Here is a 23,814-nt window from a genome sequence, read left to right as displayed (position 1 = left end):
TTGTTTATCTTAAAAGATAATGTCATTATTTTGCATTCCCCCACCCCACCAACACACACCAAGAACAAACCTGCTTGATGGCAAATCTGAAACAGGATTTGGTATGGATTTAGAATCTAGTCCCTCGAATGCATTCAATTTTTATTTATTGTTTTTTAATATTTGTTAAATGTATAAATAGTGGAGATCATTAAGAATACTGAATAGATACAATTCAATGTGTTTGTATGTGTGCGTGTGTGTGTCTGTCTGTGTGTGTATGTATGTTCTGCTGTTCTGTCCACTATCCACAAAATATTTAACTTTTATATCAATCTCATTTCTTAATTCAGAAGATAGGGCAAGATGAAGCTTCCATTTTCTGCACAAAATGGGAAAGCATGGCATATTCATTTCCTTTCCAAGCCCATGAAAGTTAAGGATGCTGGGAGGGTTTGGTGGGCTCACAATACCCTTCCCATTCCAAATACTGACCTACTGACCTAGGCCTGGGTTTTCTTGCTGCGCTGTTTGGTGTGTGTGTGTGTGTGTGTGTGTGTGTTAGAAAGCAAGGCTGGGCTGTTTGAGCTTTTGTTTGTAAAATATTTCTCTCAGAGCTGTCATGAGAACAGTAGTCTTTAGCAAGGCATTCTCAAAGTTTGATATTTATAGGAAAAATCTTATAAAAATGCAGTCATGACCTGAGGCTTCTGCTGAATGCCTGAGTACTGTATTATGTTGAAGACAGAATACAGACAGAACGAAGCAATTTCCAATATCTCAGCTATGCCAAACATACATGTAAATTCTCTTTTCCATTTCTCTAATTGGTCCCCTGCTGTCCTCCAAAGAACTCTTCTCAAAAATCATTTCATCTAAAAACAGCTAATCTTATTATATTACTACTCGAAGTACAAGCATGTATTCTGACGCTCAATTTAATATGACTTATAACTAAATGGTGCAGGGGATAGAGTGCTGGGCTTGGAATCAAGAAGAATCATCTTCCTGAGTTCAAATCTGTCCCTGGATACTTCCTAACTGTGTGACCCTCGGCAAGTCAGTGAACCCTGTTTGCCTCAGTTCCCCATCTGTAAAACGAGCCAGAGAAGGAAATGGCAAAACCACTGCAATATCTTTGCCAAGAAAACCCTAAATGGAGTCACAGAGTTGGACACGACTGAAAATGACTGAACAAAAATCGTTACCAACTAATCCTAGCCATTATAGTGCTTGCTTAGCAATTTCCCTGACATTATTTTCCACAAACACAATCTTCTAGTCAGACTATCGAGACTTAGCTTCATATATACCAGGCTCTGACCAGATATAGCAGAATCTCCTTTAAGGCTAGCTACGTACAGCAAATTTCCAAAGGAACCATTCTTTTGGTGAAATGAGGAAGCAGATTTAAAGAAAGCCCAGAAGACTAATCTCTGCAGTATATATGTCACTGCATGCTGCTCGAGCTGCTCCACATCTCAATTTGCATGAGTTCTTCTGTCTTCCCCATGGGTGTTTGTCATATGTCCTGTACCAAAAACACCACCAAGAGGCAATGTGGCATTGTGGAAAGAGTCAAAAGATCCGAGTTCAAACTCAGGCTCTGTCACTTGATCCCTGATGCCTGTGTGATTATGGGCACATCATTAGACCTCTCTTATTCTTTCTTTTTCCATTGTAGGGGTAGGAGGAGAGAATACACAAAGTCCTTGGTTGTTCAGTCATCTCCCACTCTTCATAACCCCATTTGGGGTTTTCTTGGCAGGGATACTGGAGTAGTTTGCCATTTGCTTCTCCAGCTCACTTTAGATCTGAGGAAACTGAAGCAAACAGGGTTAAGTGACTTGCCCAGGGTCACACATAGCCAGTAAGTATCTGAGGACAGATTTGAATTCAGGAAGATGAGTCTTCTTGACTCCAGACCCGGCACTTTATCCACTGTGCCACCTACAATCCTATGGCCTTTGCTGTCAAGTGTGATGGATATTCAGAGACCCTTGGGGAGACCTATTTGAAGTAATGCAAGACCAACGATGCAGAACCAAAGGATGCACATGATGACTGTGACATAAACACCACCAACCAGTAACAAAGCTCAGGTCAAATACAAAGAGCAAAGCTGGTAAACATTAAAAGGAAAGCACCCATATTTCTTTTGTGTTAAATAACAAACAACAACAAAAAAAAAAACAAGAAAGCCATGTTTTATCCTTTGTAACCACTCTACTCAACGATTGTCAGTGAATGCATTTGGGATTGGTGTGTTTGCCAGGACACACCCACTCTGTCAAATCGAAATGTGTCCAACGAAAATGAATACCCTCCAAAAAGGAAAAATATCATCTTCTAATTCTATTGCTAGCCTGCTGCAGCTGATGCATTGCAGTGTTTTTAATTGACAAAGAATAGATGATCCTGTCTCCTGGGAAACTTCCACTGCAACCAATGGGAAGAGGGGGAAAAAAACCAAGCTTTAAAGATTTTTACCCCTTCCACATCAACGGAAACTCAAACTTCATTGATAAATGTATTTGGCTTCCTCTGAGATACTAGATACAAGTCAAGGGACTCGAGTTGTATTTATAGCATCTGGCACATTTTCTGTAGTTGGCTTGCCAAAAGGAAATACTCAGAAATTTTAGATAAGGCTGCAAGATCAATTACATGCAAGCATTTTGATTTCCTCTTTGGTTAACAATAAATGTACATATCATCTGCTTATAGTTGAGTATCTTAATTACCATGCTGGAAGGAAAATAACACAAACTGGGACAGATTCAGCTTTAGGGTTAAAAAGAAATCTAATTGCTAAATCTGTAGTTCAGCTCCGAAAACTTTTCCATTTAATCTTTCACTACCACAGCCTGGAAGGCAATACATTTTGCAAAGACAAGCTTAGGTCATCAAAGTCTGTTAGGTAATTACGTCAAAATCCAAAACAAAACTGGTGACAAGTAGAAGCATTATCTGGAACTCTCCTATGGTTTCATGATGCTGTGCTATTCAGATAAACATATCTCTTGTTGGAGTATGTGATCATTTAAAATATATCCCAGGCAACCTGGGGAGGGTCTATTCTTGATTTTAATCACCGTTATCATGTTATTCTAGGCCTTCTGAACCCATTGATTTTGCTATTATTTAAAGGTGGGCTCCTCAGTGAGTTCATCACAGTTAGTCAGAGAGAATAAAAGTGCAACCTAGTCTGTTGCGGGAAGCCAAGTGGGCAGGCTAATGGTAGGGAAACAAAGAGCTGCATTATTCCTGCATCCCGAAGGCATCTGGGCCAATCCGTCCCTGAACAAGATACCTTCATAAATGGCCTTCACCGAAAATGTCTCCACTCCTTTCTGAAGCAGTCTGTTTTACTTTTGGATCGCTCTAATTCTTAAGAAGTTATTACTGTGTTATAAAAAATGATGAAAATGATGGATCCAGAGAAGCATGGAAAAACTTTATATGAAACAATGTGAAGTGAAGGAAGCAGAACCAGGAAAACAAGATACACAATGACCACAACAATGTAAACGGAAAGAAACGGAAGAAAACAAGTGAAACCGAACATTGTGTAATTACAAAGAATAAGCATGGCCTTTGAGGATGAGGAAAAGCCTTCTCTCTGCAATTCCATGGCAGAGTTTGGGGTCCATGGATGTAGAACATGGCATATAACATGAGATTTTTTTAAAAAAAATATGCTTTGGTCAGTTTTGCTGATTTCTTTTTCTTTTTTTTTTTTTTTTCGTTTAAAAAAATTCTTTGTCATAAGTGAGGTCTTTCTGGGAGAAGATAGTGGGAGGGATACTGGAGAAATCTAGGCAATGCAAAAACAAAGTTATTAAAATCTAATTAAAAAGAAAGTTTTTCTTTGTACCAAGCTTAAGTCTTCCTCTCAACAATCTCTACTCAATGCTCCTAGTTCTGTCCTGTAGGGCCAAGCAGAAGAAGCGAATTTTCTTGGCTTTAAATGTTCCTCACTGTTTAGTATTACCTATACGGTATAATACAATGGGCAATGCCTGGCCCATAGTAGGAGTTTAATATATTTTAGCTGTTTGTTTAGTAAGTGGCCTTGTTTTACAGCTAGCAAAAACAAAGGTGTGGAACACAAACATATATCTTCTACCCACTCACAAGCACTTTGTGGAAGATTTTGGTGTCTGAGTAATAATCTAAGCTGCTAAAGGGTGTGGATATTGATTTGGCTAGATAACTAGGAACCAACCATATAATATTTTCATATTACAGAACAATGGAGGAACAACAATTTAATCTCTAGCTATTAGGAAATATTTTTTTGATTCTTCTACTCCACCCTAATTAGTTCCTTATTTCACTCCCCATCAAAATTATTTCAAATCTCCCCTTTTCTCTTTAACTGTCCCTCATTTCCTTGTCCCTGCATGCTCTTGGATAAGGATTTCAACTCTTAATTTACTGAGAAAAATTGAGGTCATTTAGTGTGAGCTCCCTTTATTCTATCTTGTTCAACTTAAAATCCCTTGACATCATTTCCCACTCTCTCCTCTCCTCTAGTTTCTGATCATTAAGGTGGCTTTTTTTTGCTTGCCAAGGCTAACACCTTTACTTATACTCTTGACTCCATATCCACCTCTCCTCTCAAGCATCTCATTACTCTAATCGTCATTCTCTCCCTCTCTCTACTGGTTCCTTCCTTATTGCCTTCAAATAAACCCAAGTCTATCGCATCCTTAAAAATCTTCTCCACCATCTTCTCAGGCTACCGTTGTATATTTCTCCTCCTTTTTTCACCCACATTTCTAAGGAAAAAAATATCTACACTTGCTGCCTCTATTTTCTTTCCTTTCCCTCACTTGTCAACCCTTTGCAATTTGGCTTCCTAACTTAACACTCAAAAGAAACCACTCTCTCCAAAGTAACCAAGGATCCTGCCATTGCCACATGTGACAGTCTTTCTCAGTCTCGGATCTTATATTTTTACCCCAAGAGTTAAAGTAGTAGAAATTACCAAAGAGTTCGCATCCTATATAGCTTATCCCTTCAACTTATCCCTAACAGTTTTCTTTTCCTGCTACATTTTAGCATATGTAGATTTGGTTCTCATCCCAATATTTTGGGAGTTACAAATCTATATCATACATAAGAATAAGACCATTGTATAAAGTAACCTTCCTAATAAATGGCTTAATGCTTACTGGAATGGGGTTTTTTGATTATGAGGCAATTTTGGTATCTCAGCCCTATAACCAATACCTACTTTACTAAAAATTTCTTTTTCACTTTTAACAATTTTCAAAATTCATGTACATACCATGAGTATTGAAAATCAAGGAAAAGGGATTCCTCCCTCCCCCCTCCCCAAATTTACTAGACACCATGAATATAAAAACAATGGCTCCAGAGCTCAGACAGTAAATATTGCTGTCTTGTTGTCATAAGCACTTCTATTTCCTAATTAGGCCCAAAAGACCTGTTTTTCATTTAAGGTAACATTATGCTAAAGGGAAGCTACAGCATTTGCCAATTTTAACATACCAAAAGTTACCAGAGCAGTAATCAGTTATTAACAAGCAAACGTTAGAAGATAATCATACTTCACGAACAAAATATAAATCAATGAACTGACTAGAAGCCTCCTCTGCCAAGAGTATGAAGCAGTCTGATGATAAATTGTGTAACATTTATTAATATCATCTTTCTCAAAGAACATGCCAAAGAGAATGACAATTGTGTGATAATTGTAAAATCATATCCTCCTTGGAAGGGAGGAATAGATGAGGAAGGAAACTTATATAAACAGAAATGAAAAAATTACACCTTCCTGCTCAAAATCTATGCTCCTATGTAATGCAGTATTACACCCTAATCTGAAAAGGATGGCTCTTCTAGACTGGCTTTTTTAATTCCCATGGCTCTACACTTCTTTCATGTTTCAGCATGATTTTTAACTAGAAGTGTAAAAAAAATAGTTTTCATGATAGAAAAAGAGGCAATGCCTATGTTCTTATGTCCTTACTTTCACTAAGGTATTTTTTCTACATTTACTTCTTTTAGGAGAAAAAAAAAAATAAGATCTGAGATTCACCAATCATGCAGCCTCTTTTCCGAAATTTAGACCTACTTAATGTAATTCTACTCATTTTACTTTAGTGTTCTAGAGAATGAGTCACTTCCCAGTTCCATTCAGTGCTTCAATGTCCCTTCTATGAAAAGCAGATACTGATTTTTTCTATCTCATGTTTACAGTGACCTCATCAAGCAAAAAAAGAATTCCAGGATTCTTTTAATTTTTAATTTTAAATGCAGGAAAAGGTCTCTTGCCTGCCAAAGGCTAAACTACCATCAAGAAAAAATCTGCTACTAGAAAAAAGATAAAAGAGAATAAAAATATAGCAGAGCACTGATTTTTTTTTCTTATCACAGTTAAGATTTATATAGGTCTTTTAAGGCTTACAAAGTGCTTTATGTATTTTATTTGGATTTTTATAAAGAAAATTCATTCTCTCTGACCTTCAGTTTATTTTTCCTCTCAGTTTTTATGTGGTACATTTCCCAGTATAAGTATTTTATATGATACATTTCAAATAATATATACACACATAGATCTGTATACTCACACCAACAATAGATAGAGATTGGAGCACTGGGCAGAGAGTCAAGAAAATTTGAGTTCAAATCTGGCAACAGACACTTACTAGCTGTGTGACCTCAGACAAGTCACTTACACCTGCGTCTTCAATTTTGAATGTAAAATGAAGATGATAATAGCACCCACCTCCAAGGAGGTTGTGAGGATCAAATGAGAAAATATCTGTAAAGCGCTTAGCGCAGCAGCTGACACATAGTAGGCATTTAATAAAGACTTGTTCCTTTTCTCCCTTTCCCATTAAATCACTTAGTGGATTACGTTCTAAAATTTCCTGCATGGTAATTAAATTAAACCTAAATTGATCTAATGGCCACAATCCAACTAATTTTTTTTAAAGACACAACACAGCATTTCTTGAAAGCCTTGATAAATATGGTAAAGGGTAGCTACATGTTACAAGCAGCAAGAGAACCAAACAATTCACACCCAGGAATGTGCGGCCTGGACTCTTGGTTTCTTACCTTCTGGGAGATCCATCTTCATGAGGCTGAATGATGACTACCTTGACTGTCACAGAAGTACGTAACAGATCAATCATCTGCTCGTGAGTCAGGGTGGCTACGGCTACTTTGCAGATCTCGACGAGGCGGCTGCCTTGGCGTAGGCCAGCCTTCCAAGCAAAGCCAAAGGGTTCCACATCTGCTACAATTCCTTCAAAGTTGACATGGAAGCCCAGTTGGCCCAGCCCATTCCTCCGCAATGTCATTTCCACGGTTTCACATCCTCGGGTCACTATCTAAAGAAGTATGAGATGGTTAAAAAAGCAAAATAAAAAATGACTATCCCCCTCAGTAGCTTCCTTGAACTTGTGGAGAAACTAATTTTTAGAGCTGTTTATTATTATGGAACATGGCACCCATCACATACAAATATAGGGTCATCGTTGCCTCAGCATTGGTGAATGACAAAGGTTTTCCTCTGTAAAATTAATATTGTAGGGATTTTTTCAGATATCTAAAATCTGATATTTCTCCTCCCTTTCCTAGAGGGGAGAGCCAGCTGTCTACTTTCTGTAATAAAGACAATGACAGATGTATCATTTTACCATAATTGGAGTATCAAATACACAAAAGAGGAAGTCAAAGCACATCAAAAATTTACTGCTTTCTAAGTAGATAAATATCTCACAGAGAAGTTGTGTTTCCTTATAATTCATTAACCCAGAACTTGAAAATATTTATGATGAGCTAACAAGACAATTCTCACTCTTTCTTTTCTATATCAATTTTACAGACATGTAAGGTTTTATAAAGAAGTAAATTTAGGTGTGATATACGAAGGGGGGGTGGGGTTTCTTAGCCAAAAGTAGGACAGGTTGTCTGGAGAGGTAGTAAATCTTCCTCCCACACCAAGGATGTCTCTAAGCAAAGATTGGAGGATCACTTGCTGGGCATGTTTCATAGGTGTTTCTCATCAAGGTATGGATAAGAATAGATCGCCTCTGACACCCCTTCCAACTCTTACTTCTTTGTGATCTACTTGGCTTTCCAAAATAAAATCCTCTATCACCAAAGTACTAATGAAATGTAAAAGTAGAGCATTTCTTCAAAAAATGCTATATTACTGAGAAAATGTTGACAGAAAACACACCATCCTTTCACATAGCTTTTTAACCATCCATTTAGTACAATCAGGCTAAAGATAAACTTACATCCATGCCAGGTGGTTAATTTTTTAAAAAAATTGCTTCTCTCACCCACCTTGCTTTCTCTTTTTCTATAATCCTATTGCTGCTGACTGACATAGTATAGTTGACCACCAGTATGCTGGTTAGTATGGGAAAGGTTGGTGAGAATCATGGTGGGCTGATAGAACTTACTTTGTGGCAATCTATCTACAAAGGAGGTCTCTGTAGACCACTCGTCTATACTCACAGATTACCCATCACCCCTCACACCCCCATTCCAATAAATCACTAAAAAGATCCCCCAAGGAAAGAGACTAATTCTGGATCCAGAACTAATGGGATGGAAAAGATCTGTGTCCTCTTCCCTTCCTCCCTTTTCTTTCTTTTCCCAAGTTCAAGAATTCCAAAGTTGTCAATATTATAAAAATAGACAGTAAAATCTAAAAGCCCATTTTGGGTCTCATTAAGAGAACTAAAAAACTAATGACGCAATCCAGTTAGTTTAAATTCTGGCAAATTCTATTCATTTGATTTTAATTTTGCAGAGATTGCTGTCACTGCAAAGTTTCCTTCAGTACTTCACTGTTCCTTCTATGACAAGCAGATATTGATTTCTTCGACCTCTCGTTTATTATCTAAGAGGGCAAAAGTATTGAGAAACTGCTGCTCATTAAGTAACATTTGATGATGATGATGATGGCATTAAGGTATCTGTAAGAAGCTCAAAGCTAAAAAAAAAACACAACAAAACATCATGAATATATGCCCAGGTCTGAACCACTGAATGAAGTTTCAGTTTAATAAGCATACATCTCCATGAGGCATGCTCTGAATGCCTATAGAGTTATTTTAATAAAAGCTACATCTGTATGGACAGCTGTGGAAAAGGGGCTCCCATGTATCACCATTGTGTTCGCTGTTTCTATAGTTACCACTCTTCTATACATTATGAGTCACCTTCTCACACCTAGAAGTGATGGCTTCAGCATTAAAGAACTCTGGAGAGGAATTGCTACTCCTAGTTAGTGACTGAATTTTAAAAGGCTGAGGATTCCTGTCTTTAAACAGAACTAATATAAAAGACATCTGTAGCACTCTCATGACAAAGGCACAGAACACATTCTGCACTTCAACTACATTCTTCTATTTTATTCCTTCCCTACCGATTGCAATTCTAATGGCAATACCCTCCTATAAAAATATGTAATGATGCCATTTTAACGTGAGATGAATTATTCTCATGGAGCCACTTCCCCCAAGAGGTCAGTTACAAAGTCTTTAAGAGGACCATAAAATGAAAAATCTGCATGGAGACCGAGTGCATCTGGGAAAACACATCCGGAATTACAAGTTGGTGAAGCCCCTATGTCAGTGATAATGCTGAGACTATAGAAGTCTCAACATTTGATATTATCTATGGTGAAATTTCTTGACACTAGTGTTATATTAGATTCACAGTGGAAAATACTAGCTTCATTTCACAGATCAAAATACTGATGCACAGAGGAGAAAAGACAAATTTAAGTAAGTTTCTCAATTGGTCAACTTTACTGAATACCACCATCACGGTGAAGAAGCTCCTTTTGGTTTTTAACTATACCATGTTCTTCTAATTTTTTTCTGGTCTCTGAAAACTCTCTCCTTTGCCTTTTCTTTTCCTCCAATCTATGAATTCTTGTCATTAGGCTCATCCAGCCCCTAGGCATGTCTCCCTTTCATTCTTTAATCTCTCATTGTTGCTGTTAAGTCGTTTTCAGTCATGTCCAACTCTTGGGGACCCTATTTGGGATTTTCTTGGCAAAGACACTGGAAAACTTTGCTGTTTCCTTCTCCCAGTTTACAGATGAGGAAATTGAGACAAACAGGGTTACATGACTTGCCCAAGGTTACACAGCTAGTAACTGTCTGAGGTCAGATTTGAGCACAGCAAGATGAGTCTTCCTGACTCCAGGCCTGGCACTCTATCCATTGAGTCACCTAGCTGCCTTTAGTCCTTCAGGGGACCTCAACCACCACATATACATCCTACTAGCCCTACTGGTCCCCATATTTCTATCTGCCCACAGGAGGTCTCCATTCAAATATTGTATAAATGCCTCAATCTTCAGTGAAAAATTAGGTGCTTTGAGTTCCTGTGCCAATGAAACATTCCTTTCCAATTATTATAGTTTCATCACTCTTATTGGAACTACAAGCTCAAATCTCAACCTTTCTCTTGATCTCATACTGGTTAACAAAGTCTGCTATTTTAGTTCTCCACAATGTCCCTTAAGTTTCACATCTTTTTTCCCTTATCTATAGTTACCATAGGTAGTGGCAAGATTGTTTGATTTGGAATCAAAAGACCTGGGATCAGATTGTGCTCTGAAAACTTAATAGCTACATGTTCCACGGGCAAGACCCTGGGCATCTGTAAGCCTTACGTTCCTTATCTGTACAATGGAGATATCACCTGTCCCCCCTCCCCCGTTACTTCACAGGATTGTTGGAATGATCTGATTACAAAATGGTTTGTAACACATTAAAGTGCTATATAAACATCAGTGTTACCACAAACTACCCAAATTTGGGTAACCCAGCTACTCAAATTTCCATTACCTACATTCATGATAATCTAAATTTTTCCTTGTCTTAATTTTCAGGTTCGGCCTGATGCAATAGATATTAAAAACAAATGGTAGCATTACCTTTGATCTATTATGTTCCAAGACAGCATCTCTCTCCCATACAAGCAAGGAAGGAAGTCTAGAAAACTATGAAATAGGATCCAGGGGACAGTAAGTACATGCGTTATAATGTAACCCTCTGGTGGCCAGTGTTAGTGAGATAAGTGTTGTCAGCAAGAATGTGCACCTTAGACATATATATGAGATAGATTCTGTCCAGGACAAAAGCCATTTCCTTGGCTTTTGGACACGAGAATTTTTGTGCAATGAGGCTGGAATGGGTCTTTCAAGCCAAGATTTCTTTGCGACTCATAGAAGAACAAAAGTAGGAAGGTCGAAGGAGAAAGGGAAAAAAGAAAAGAAAAAGTGAGGAAGAGAAAAATTTATACACTCCCTGTCCCCTAAACTGTTTGGATCTTGGTCTATATAATGAAAACCTACATAGCTTTGGGGATAGGAATTAGACATGAGAAATATTATGCCTATAAGCTTTTTAAAAAATTTCTCAAACTGAAAAAAGGGGCAAATAGTAACAATTACTTCACTCTCTACTGTCATTATTCTCTTCCTACTCAAGACCCAAACCAGAACACTTTAATTAGGTAAAAATGGAGTACAGCAATGAAAGTCTTATAGCACATGGGCAACTTTTTTTTATAACTAGTACATGAATTAACAATGAGTCTTTTGAACATATACTTCAATTTACTGACTTACAGGAATACTTTTCTAAGACCTTCTTAAAGTATTGTCACTTAATGATTAATAATACATTAAATCTAGTAGATGGGACACAAATAGATCTGCTGGATAAACATAAATAGGTAGTAAGGCATATGTATTGATGTAGTCAAAGTAGTCTCTGAGACTATTAATTACTTTCTGTGGGAGACACAGTCGTAATAGGCCTCTGGAACTGACACGATTTCCAAACAATTCCCTTGTTCTTTCTTGAAAAGATCTCAAAGTTTTCTCGGTGATTGCTCTTCCAATTTGGCTCCACCTAATCTGTGGAACTCACTAAGCAAACAAATTTCCTTGATTATCCTAAATGTAGAGCTTGGATTTATCCATCATTTTAGTCATTTGGGTCAGTGTGAATAAATGTCCCATCATCATTGGGAAGTGAAAGCGTATTGTAGTTTCATGTTTCTCTGGCAACAGTGCATATTATTTTCAAATTATCAGACTGTAGTGTTGAGAGTCCTGTATTTTGGATTTCTATTTTGCTGTGGAATTTTGCATTTGGAGTTTGAGGACTGAGGCTCAAATTCTAGGTCTATCGCTTCCTACTTCTGTGCCCTTGGGGAAATCATTTTACCATCCCATGCTTGGGTTTTTTCATCTGCAAAATGACCAGTGTAGAAACAATCTATGAAGTTTCTCCCAAATTTCAATCTTTTGAACAAAAACAAACAAAAATAAAAACAAAAAAAAAAACTTAGGCCTGCCAGGATCTTGGAAATCACTCTGTCCAATTCTCTCATTTTACAACAGAGGAAGCAATCTCCCAAAGGTTAGGTGTCCACGCCCTCAGTGAGTGGCAGAATTCCAACGAGGCTCAAGATTGCCTAATTTCCCATTCAGTGCTCATCTCACTGTACAAAAAATGGATCCGCATAACATGATAATAAAATTATCTGTTCCCTGCTACTCTAGAGAGACAACTATAACAATTGGACAACTATAAAGACTGGGACGAGGAAAGGTCATCTGGGGCAAAAGACTGAGTGACTTGATTAAGAAGGAAATCTTACACATAAGGACACAAGATACAGCTGTTTAAGATCCCTAGGACTACTCATATGGTGCAGGTTTATATTAGGGTTGGTCTAATCTTGCCAGAGACCCATGGAATACTGAGCAAAGGAAGAAGAGGATAGTTCCTTGCAAGCCCGAGGAATCTAAGGGGCAATAAGAGTACTTTAGACTAAACTGCTTCTCCTAAGACCTTGATGCCGACAAGTAAGTGGCTTGGGAGTTCCCAAAAGTCCTCAAATTTCCTTTAGTGGGATTCAGCTCAGCCCAGAGATAACTCTCATATGGAGTATACAGATATGCTGAACCCCCAAAACGCCAACCAGCAATCCTCAAGGAGACTGAAAAGATGCTTCAGCGTCCTTCGAAATAGAAGCTAGTGTTCACTCCCTTCCCCCGACTCCTTCACAAAGTACCATATTGTGCTATTTGCTCTCTAGATATCTAAAAACCTGAAACATTAAAAGAATTAAGTCCTAGGGCCAGAGGAGAAGGATACCAGGAAATTCCTGGAAAGCAATTTATGATTGATCTACATAGAGAGATGAGGTGAGAATAAATGCAAAAGAAAATTTTGAGCTCTTTGGAAGAAGAGTTGTTCTATAAATAGTATTACTGTGATTACTACTATGAAGGGAAAATCATGACAACTTCATCTTGTGATTGTCTTCTGAACATTCTGGGGAAACAAAAACTTACTCAATAAACTGTATGAATTGTTATTACAATTTCAAGGTAAACACCATGGCTATTTCATATAATTTTTTTCCTCTTTGACTATGTCCCCTTATTCACATGGGGACAATGTCTTAGTAATAGCAGTGTCTAGGTATTTGAGTATTCTTGGTTTAAGAGGTACTGTTAGCACTCTGAGATAAGAAGTGGGGTTGTCTTTCTGGAGACCCAAATGATAATTGGCAAGTTAGGCCCAAAGTTAACCCTGAAAGTATGCAGAAAAAATTTTATTACTCTCAAAATGTTAGTCTTGAGTAGCATGGTAGGAAGTCCTTTTCCAGCCCTCACTAGAGATGAAACAGGGCTATGAGGAAATCTGGAATGCCATAGTTAATTTACTGAAAGCCACTGAACAGTGGCTAAACACTATTGATCCCTCAATGGCAGAAGTTGGAAGATAGATCTGAACCTTTCTTTCTTTCCCACATTAGTGTGAACCCAGGGACTTTGTAACTATTTGGGTTCCATGAAAACTATCTATACCAGGTAAATGCTACTGATATCCTAGTGGAGAGTAGTTAAGCACAAATTGAGCTGGCATGAGTAACCTCATTTCATTTATAGCCTCAGGGCCAAGTTAGATTAGCATGAAAGAGGTAACTGATCACTCTGCCATAGCCTGAGGTGCTGAGGGCACATAAAGTTGTAGTTCAGAACTGTCCTGAATCAAGACAGCATTGGTTGGAGTTGAGGCTGATAGATCTGAATGTGTGTGTGTGTGTCATTTTCTTTTCAGACACCCTGACAGCCAAAAAAATTACAATCTTCATGAAAAATTACCGAAGGCAGTTGTTCATGCTGAATCATTTTGAACCAAGAAAATTGTCTTGTCCAATCAGTCTATGAGCTGTGCCCCTCCCTGCCTCCATTTACTCAGCCACTGCTCAAAATGGTACAATGTCTGACAGCTTTGCTTCTACGAGAAAATAGTAACTACCTCCTTCTAAAAATTTTGTACAGTGGAGAATTCCCTGATTGGTCAAGACTGATTCTAGTAGTGGAGGAATAAAGGTGAAGAAAAGCCTACCACATCATGACATGTACTTACTCCTAATCTCTGAACAATTTCCCTTATGTCGTCAGTACAATTATCCACTGTAGACAGAAGAATACATTCTCCTCTTTCGTAAAACACTTTGATGCTCATTAATCCAGATGTCCATCCAATAACATCTCTGCAGGAACAGTTAAACACAACGTTCTTGGACTCCTTTTCAATCAACATGATAAATTCATTGGAGATTCCTAGGAGACATTCAATGTCTGCAGACCGGCCAAAGTCTCGTGCTATGACATTCCACATGATAGCCCCAACGCTGTATAAATGAGCATCCTTCCTTGGTTTTACTTTCTCCTTTTTCTTCGCGCCCAATGTAATGAAACTGAACTTAACGGAGGTATCCACTGTAGCTGTAGTAACAAAGTTTTCTGCCAGATCTTTCAAGTATTCCTGCCTTGTTCGGGTGGCCATAGCTCGAAACTTTTCTGACTTGTGGGCTGAATTTTCAGCATTGATAACTTTGGCTAATAGGAAGTCCCTAAAAACTGCTGATTTTGGAAAAGTCACGCCTTTGGGAATGGGTGGACCGAATGGTGGCACATCTTTTGATCTTGAAACTCCAACACTGTAGGGCAGGGAAAAACAGAAAAGAAATTTAGTATCAAAGCTTTCCATAGACTCATTTTCAAGTTAGCCCATCTGATTCTCAAGCTCTTCCTCTACCAATTTCTGGACACACCAAATTTTTCAGTGTTAAGTTCTTTATCAAAACTAGTCATAAGATAACCAGGCTACTCTTGGATCACTTCACTTGTGACTCAAAATAGGAAGGCTATTCTTTTCGGTGTTCCTCCCATTCCAAGTGTGGCTGTCACCTGTAAAAGGAGGCCTCAAGAGTCAAGGAGAAAGATTGTAAGTACACTGGTTGGTTGGGGATTGAGAATTCAAGCATGGGCTTTAGGGGACACTTAACAAGGAACACATCTGTTTGATCACTGGATGTATTCATGGGGAACTTGTGCCATTTAAAGTCATATAATGATAAGCTGGGGCAGACACCCCCCAAACCTGGGTTGCACAAGCATAGATTCTGCCATCAAAGGTCTATGTCATCCATTAAGCTTATTCTAAGGAAACGTCTCATTTCATGCTAATAGAGAAGTCAATTAAAAATATTTCTGCCAGCCATCTATATTCATAAGCTGACTAGGAAAAACATTAACAAGAAAACAAAACACTTCAGTAGTAAGAATAGTACTGTAGTCTTCAAATTTGGAAGAAAGTTAAAGGAAACTTTTAGAGACAGAAGTTTTAGCAACCCAATTGGCTATTAGGTGGTGGGTGGTACTGTATTAACTTACAGGTATTACACCTGTAATGTAATATTTACCTGTAATATAAAATACCTGTATTTTACCTGTAATGTATTTTACTAGTGAAATTCTATATTACCCAAACTCACTCCCCACATCACCAATGACAGTTGTCAATACAGCAAATATTTATTGATGCTATAAACTACATGAGTTAGTGGAGTGACCTCCAAAGAATTTGAAATCTAGTTGGGTTGGAGGAATGGAAAGAAATTATATATGTAAACAAATGACTACAATATAAGGAAGAATATGATGTGTTCTAAGAACAATTCTAATAAGCGTTAAGGTAATGCAGAGAGATCAATCTTGGTCGGAAGACATATAAAAGTGTCACAGAAGACACAGTATTTGAATTAGACTTTGAAAAAAATGGTAGGATTATAAAGGGTTTAAATGAAGGGAGGGAATGGCAATGAGCAAAGACATGGAGGTAGGAAACCACGGCAGATGTGAAGGGAGAGGTTCATGTAATGAAGTAACATGAGACAGAAAGGATGCTTTGTGATCAAACTGTGGAAGGCCTTGAAGGTCACAGTGAGGTATTTTGACTTTACGGTGTAGACAGAAAATAGCATCTATTTTGTCCAAATAGCATTTAACAAACACTGCATGCTTATCATTTCTAGCCTTTTGGTTGGTCAAGTCTCTCCCTGCTTGTGTCCACTCATTTTTAAACCTATCTTCCTAAAGTGCAGGTCTGACCATGCCACTCAATTCAATAAATTCCAGTGTCTCTATCGCCTCTAGGAGAAAATGTAAAATCCTGTGGTATTCAAATCCATTTTTAACCTTCTCCTTCCTACCTTTCCAGTTTTTTTATACTTTACTCATGCCCAGATAATCTGAGATCCAGTGACACTGGCTTCCTTGCTATTCCTGAAAAAAGACACTCCATTTCTCTATTGTAGGCATTTTTATTGGCTGTCTCCCATTCTTTTAATGCTCTCTCTCCTCTTCTCTGCCTCATAGAATCCTTCAAATCCCAGCCAAAATCCCTCCCTCAAGAAGCCTTTCCAAATCTCCCTTAATGCTAGTGCCTTCCCTCTGCTTATTATCTCCAACTTATCCTGCATATATCTTGTTTATACATAGATAGCTTTATATTGTCTCCCCCATTAGACTCTGAGCTCCTGGAGAACTGTAGCTGTCTTGCCTTTCTGTGAAACTCCAGCACTTAGCGTAATACCGAGTACACAGGCAGTATCTAACAAATGCTTGTTGACTGAATGATTCTTTCCAGCTTGTCTCTTTCTGTTACCAATTCATTACTTTGTGAAAAACAAAAACAAACTTCAAACTATGTCTTCCTCCATTTTCATCATCATGGAAATGCTAGAAAGGGTGTTTGGTTTTGACAGATGGGTAATCATGGACTGAAAACCTTTGAGTAACTTTTAACATGGTAGGTATGACGATCTTTATGAATTATTTCTTGGTTAAAATTATGTTCTATCACATTGTCTGCTTAAGTAACTTTGAAAACATGGCCTCAAACCAAAGTTGGAGATTGATACATGTACTGAACTTCAAAGAAAACTATCTGTTTGTTGAATGACATGAGTAAAGTTGCATTTGTTTGATAAGTGATCGATATGAATGTTAGGTAGAATCTGTATTTTTTCCTACATGTACTTTGGGGGCTAGTTCTGGGTATTTTAGATTTAAGTTCTTTTTTAGGCTATAAAATGCATGCGCTAGTATTTTATCATTCATTTCTGATGAAAGGATGAGTAAGACTGAATTTTGCTCAGGGCTATACCAATATAATCTTGTCTGTGATTCTGAACAAGCTGCCTGGTCTTTATATTTAATTTGATGACTCTTCCAAGTGTGTGTCAAGCTATCACACAGGAGTTTTCATGAACAGTGAGTTGCTTCCCACATCCTCGGACTTATGTCAAAGTTATGTGTGATAGATGCAATACAGTTGCTTATCCTAATTAATCACCCAATTGCATATTTTAAAGGGCTGAAACTAGGAGGAAAAGAAGTAGGAAGAGGAACAATTATGAAAGGATAAAAAGAAGAGGCATGTGTATCTGTGTGTTCCTTTTAAAATATTTTACTTTCTTAAGTGGCAACAAATGACAGAAAAGAATCTATAATTAGGAACCAAGTAGGAATTTGGAAAAGGAAAGAGGAACAGATGGTGAAAGATACAACACTGAAACCAAACTAACCAAATAAATTAGGGCATATAGACTCACCTATAACACACATTTTCAGTGCAAGGATTGTGCACCTTGACAATAACAAAGACGTGCTGAAACTGAGATCGGATATTTTTTGGAGTAAAAGGAAGCGCTCCAGGCTCTTGGAAGACAATGGTAACGATGTCATTTCCTATGTGCCTTTTCCTTAGGAGCTATACACAAGAAATGGACACACAAAGAAAAGCGAATTATGAATGGAAAGATTTCTTCATACATTTTTTTTGAAAATTGCACAATTCATTGATGTTGATTTCAAAAACATTATTCAGAAAATAGAGCTATTCTTTAGAAGCTAATTGCCACAAGCTTAGCATTACCACAAGGAACTGGGTTGAAACCAGAGGTCTATGGAAAAGAACGGACAGAAGTATTCAAGTTTATACCTTTAACTTTTGAGCTCAGCCTAAGCAATCTGCCCCTGTGGTGTTCCACTCAGTTTCTTCTCATGTTTTATAACCCTTATGGGTGATGTAAGCTCCTTGAGCAAAGGCAGTTTTTGTTTTGCCGTTGTACCTCATAGCTTTTAGCACAGTTCACGAAAGCACTTAATAAACGCTTATAGAACTGAATTTTTAAAAAAATTTTTTTAGCAGGAGTTCCTGTGATTTCCTAATTTTTACTAGAAGCTAAAAAGTGAGACTAATTTTCATTTTTACATCTAATATTTACATACATATCTAATATTTGCATTTTGTTTATTTTCCCCCATGCAAATTTCAACTTCCTCTCATCCTCTGTTCCATTATTTAATATCAACTCATTAGTACGAAAATGACTAAGAGGCAAAGAGACCAGTCTTTCATCCCTATTTTTGTTGAGGGTATCAGCATCCTTCTAATCATGTAGGATTTACTCTCTTCTTTTTAATCTCCTCACCTCCCATATCCAAGTGGTCTCCAAGTCTTACAGAGACTTCAACATAAAGAAATCAACATTTCTCACATCTGTAGTCTTTGTTCTACTTCAAAAGCCAACACAGCTTAGGTCCTTAGCACCTTTCCCTAGGCTACTATAATAGCCTCCTAATTGGTCTCCCTGTCTCCAGCCTCTACCCTCTCCACTCTATCTTCCACACAGCTATAAAATTGATGTTCTGAAAGTATGACTGTCATTCTCTTGCTCAAAAAAAAAACAACCCCATCAGTTGTTGTGAACTTTCTCTAGGATAAACTACACAAACTCCTGTTTGGCCCTTCACAGTCTGGCTTACCCACATTCACTGCATTTTATTTTCCTCCATGAACTGCATTCCAGCCAAAATGGCTGTCTTCCATATACGACATTCCCTCCCACATTCTCTATACCTTTCCATGGGCTTCTTCCCATACCTGGAGTGTATTCCCTCCTTACAAGAGATCTCATAGAACCTCTAGGCTTTTTTTAAGGGTCAGTTCAGGAGCCACTTCTTAAATGCAGCCAATATTGATGCCTCTAGAAATTCCTTTGTATATATTTATTTACTTCTTGCTATTTCTCCCTAATAGAATGTAAGCTCCTTGAGGGCCTCAGGGGATATATTAATTTTGCCTTTTTACTACCAGAATCTAGCACAGTGCTAACCCAGCACATAGTTAAAATATTTGTTGAATGCATCTCTATTTGCCTAATATTTAACAATATGTTTCTAAAGTGATTAACTTTTGTTTTTGTAATAAAAAAAAAGTTGTTCTCTCATCACAGACTTCTGGGAAGCTTAATGCAAATACTTATGAAAACAAAGTTGCCACAGAATTCGCCATGATTAAGACAATGAACATGAGAAAATGGCTTCACTGTTTGGGGGCAGAGTTTGAGATTTTTAAAGCAGAGGTCATAAAACACAGATCCAAATAAGTAAGAGAACTCATAAGGAACACAGCTTTCAATCTCTACCTAGAAAATTAAAATTAAACTTAGTAGCAAATCAGGTCTCACACCTCATAGAATCAGTCAATCTACAGTACTGTCAGATAATGGATATACAGAAGAAAAATAATTCTGCCACAAACACTCAGGCATTTAAGTAAACAAAACTCTTCTGAGATCCCTGTCCCACCCCTCACCTCCCCTTACCAAGTCAGCCAAATGATCCAGACATCCTATAAGTGGACAAGAGAAACTGAGTTCCAGGTATGACAAATGAACGGCTTCATGATAATAAAAATCAGACCTTTAAATATATACTTATTAGGTACTTTTTTAACCAAAGCCAATTTCTATAGCCACTCATTCTGTCCTCCACCCAGTAAATTTAACACAAATGAATTATCAACCTGGAGAGGAAAGAATGAGCTTATAGCTGTCAGGGCCAAGAAGCAAATTGGGGGGGGTTCCACCTTATAGGCTGACAGTTGTGTTGTTGTTCCACATCTGGCAGCCCTTTCAATTAAACAAAGATCGCAGGAAAACCAACTCATTAGGATATACATTATTGCTATTCCTATCCAATTACTCTTCCTCATTAAGGTAGCACTTGTGCCCAACTCTGTACTGCTCCACAGGGGTATTTAAATTGCAAGGTAGAGGAAATGGTAAGGCCGGTTACCTTGACAACATACTGAATCCATATTTCTCTCTCTCCAAGTACGTTATTTTCCTTTGTAAAATGGGACAAAGGATGTCTTGAAGAGGTTCTACCTTAACTAACTGTAGGCACAGGGCACTTCTGAAGGAGAGAGAGCTAATTCATAAAGACAGGTAAATCGAAAGCTCTCATGGGGATTAGCAAGGAAAACTGAGACATTGTGTGTTGCCCACATACCCACATAGGGCAGGCGGTACTTTGGAGGCAACTTGAGGAACTGCTTGATGTTTTAAAGACTGGAGCACCTGCAGTGACTCTTGGGCTTTTCAAATGCAGGCAAACAGTTTCATCAGACCAAAGAATAGTCTCCTATATTCTGCCCAGTTAAAGAGAAAACAGAGGGAGGAATGTGGTTATCCATACCTATAGGCACTCAGGAAAACTAAGAAGAATTAATCCTTCATGTACTTTCGGAAAGTGATTAAGCAACCTTCTGCAATAATTTCTTTGAGACAATAGATAAAGAGCACTGTCTTGTTTTCCCTTTGTGGCCTAGGTATCATCCATAAAACTTCACCATAATAAGGAGTTCCATTAATTTCCATACAAACCCAGGCACACTGAAAGGGTAAACTCGATAAACCTTATTTGACATCTGAGAGGTAGCTGAGATGTTGGAGAAAGAATGCTAGACTTGGAATCGGGGGATGTGGGTTCCAGAGCTGCTACAATGAATTGTCAACTACAGATCTAGGCATATCAACCTCTCTGAAACTCAGTTTCCTCTTCTCAGACTCCTTTCTAGCTCCAGTGTTCTATGATTGTACAGAATCTATCCAGTTACATTTCAGAAATTTTTTAAATTATGAAGCAAGAACAAGGCCCGGTGGTTAGGAACAAAGTAAAAATATTATTCTTTATTCAAATCTATATTGAAAGTATTCAGACACTATATAGATGATAACATCCAGACTAATTTTAGGAACAGTTGGATCCTAATGTAGAAAAGCTTCACAGGAAGCTAGGAAACCAGACCCTGTTAAAAAAAAAAAAGTTTAAAGCTTATAAAGGCAAAAAAACCCCCACCAAACCCTATGTAATTCTTTTTTTTAATCATTATTACTTATGAGGGTGTGTGCATACGTGTGTGTTAACAGACCTGATTCGAGGCACAAAAGTAAACCACAAGGATATAAAGAGTAGGATTATGATTAATAATGTGATTTATGTAAGATGCAAGCCTTATTTTAAAATTAGGGAGAAATTCCATGAAGGTAAATGAAATTGATAACAGTGAAGATGTTCTTTCAGTAAGCAATGATTATCTGGCAGAGAATATCTAGCCTGACTTTTGTCTAAATTAAAATTAGTTCATGTACAGGGTCTACCGTAGGTGCTGAGATCTAAAGGGATGTCCTTAGAATCGATCAAAAATACCATGTTATTTCCTTCTGGAGGAGATGATAGATGATAGATGATTCAACTGTGCCCAATTTGTGGACTCGTTCACTGCTTCCTCAACTGTTTCCTGATCTTGTTACTGTCAGAGAGAGGCTGTCCCTTTTAGATTCAAAGACTCAGTTGAATGGGCCTCAGAGAACACTAGTACAATGAGCCATCGGGAAGCATAAATCCTCTGTACTTTGCCAGTGAGTCACCCATCCTCCAATTCCATTCCTGAACAATTCTAATAGTCAAAAAAAGATTTTCAGTTCAAACCTGCTTCTCTCAATTCATTGCTCCTAGTTCTGCCCTATGGGCCTAAAGCCAACTAGACATGATCCCTTTTCTATATGACAAGGCTTCAAATATTAATATAACATTCCCAGGTTTTGTCTATATATCCCTAGTTCCTTCAGCCAATCCTCATATATGGAAAGGTTTCTAGCCAGCTCAAATACTGATTTCTCTTCTCCAGATACATACTAGCCCCTTGTATGATGTAAAGCTATCAAAAAGACAAAAAACACCAAGAAAAAAAACTGGAACTGGTTTGATCAGTGTCCTCCAGAGATACTTTTAACCTCTCTCACTCTACTTAATATTCTTTTATTAATGTAGCATAATATCTCAGATTTAAAAAAAAAATCCCATTGTTGATTCAATAGAAAAGACATCAAGAAGATGCGTTACAATCTGCTTTGTCAATGGTGAGGAACTCTGGGTCTTTCTATCTGACTTGCAGCTACAAATTTCTATATGTGTTGTCTTTCTGCATTGGATGTGTGATTTCCTTGAAACAAAGGTTGTCTTGCTTTTCTATTTGTATCAACACTTAGTATTCTGCTTTGCACAAAGTAAATGCTTAATAGATTCTTTTATTTTATTAACTAGCTAATTAATTAATTCTGAACTTAGTCCACTAAAACTCAATAAGCATTTATTAAGGGCTTACTATGTATGCCAGGTACTACTCTAAGCACCCTGGATACCAAAAAAGTTAAAAAATACACAGTGCCTGCCCTCAACAAGGCTCCCATTCCAAAGACAGAGACAACATGTAAAAAACTCTGCAAAATATATATAACGTAAATGGTAGGTGATTTCAAAGAGAAGACACTAGAAATATGGAGGGGAGGAGGGGAGATCTGGAATTCCCTCTTCAAAGACCAGGATTCTTTTCTCCTGAAGTGTTATTTATCTATCTATATCTATCCAGCTATCTATCTAGATAAAGAGGATTAAAGAAGGGATAGGACCTTTGGGTGGGGTGGATGGAACAATGATAACTGTCAGTGGAGAAAAAGCAGTTTCTAATTCTTTCTTTTTTTGCCAAAGACAAAAAAATAAATGACAAGGAGTAGCCATCCAAGATAAGTAAGGTTAGAGAAAAAGAGCACCTTGTTGCCCTTGATAAAATCAAGTAACTGGTATAATGAGCATGACAGTCAATAAACATTTATTAAACATCTACTATGTGCCAGGCACTGTGCTAAGTGCCAGGGATACAAAAAGGGGCAAAAGACAGTCCCTGCCCTTCAAGAGCTCACAATCTAATGGGGGAAGAGAACGAGCAAATGAATATATATATAAACAGACAATATACAAGATAAACAGGAAATAATTAACAGGGGTAAGACACTAGAAGTTAGAGAGGCTGAGAAAAGCTTCCTGTAGAAGATGGGATTTCAGTTGAGACTTAAAGGAAACCAGAAACTCTTAAATAGAGATAAGGAAAGAGAGAATGCTAGGCATGGGGGGAAGGAGGGGGTGTTTATTTAAGGTTTACATTCAATGAACTTTATATACATTATTTCATTTGTTCCCTATAACCCTGTGAGATAAGTAACTGAAATGTTATTTTTGCCATTTTACCTATCTAG

At 37.7% G+C, this 23,814-nt stretch overlaps 1 protein-coding gene across 1 annotated transcript in view; it reads right to left on the bottom strand.

The window, feature by feature from the left end:
• Window positions 1-23,814, bottom strand: part of SIPA1L2 (signal induced proliferation associated 1 like 2) — a 117,308-nt gene that overhangs the window by 52,027 nt on the left and 41,467 nt on the right. Inside the window, 3 exon segments of the mRNA XM_036756506.1 lie at window positions 7,075-7,349; window positions 14,448-15,024; window positions 17,983-18,140. Of these exon segments, the coding sequence (XP_036612401.1) occupies window positions 7,075-7,349; window positions 14,448-15,024; window positions 17,983-18,140 (1,010 nt within the window).

This window comes from Trichosurus vulpecula, chromosome 4, assembly GCF_011100635.1.
Source record: "Trichosurus vulpecula isolate mTriVul1 chromosome 4, mTriVul1.pri, whole genome shotgun sequence".
NCBI lineage: Eukaryota > Metazoa > Chordata > Mammalia > Diprotodontia > Phalangeridae > Trichosurus > Trichosurus vulpecula.
The sequence above is the reverse complement of the archived record's forward strand: the minus strand, read 5'-3'. Positions and strand labels throughout refer to the sequence as shown.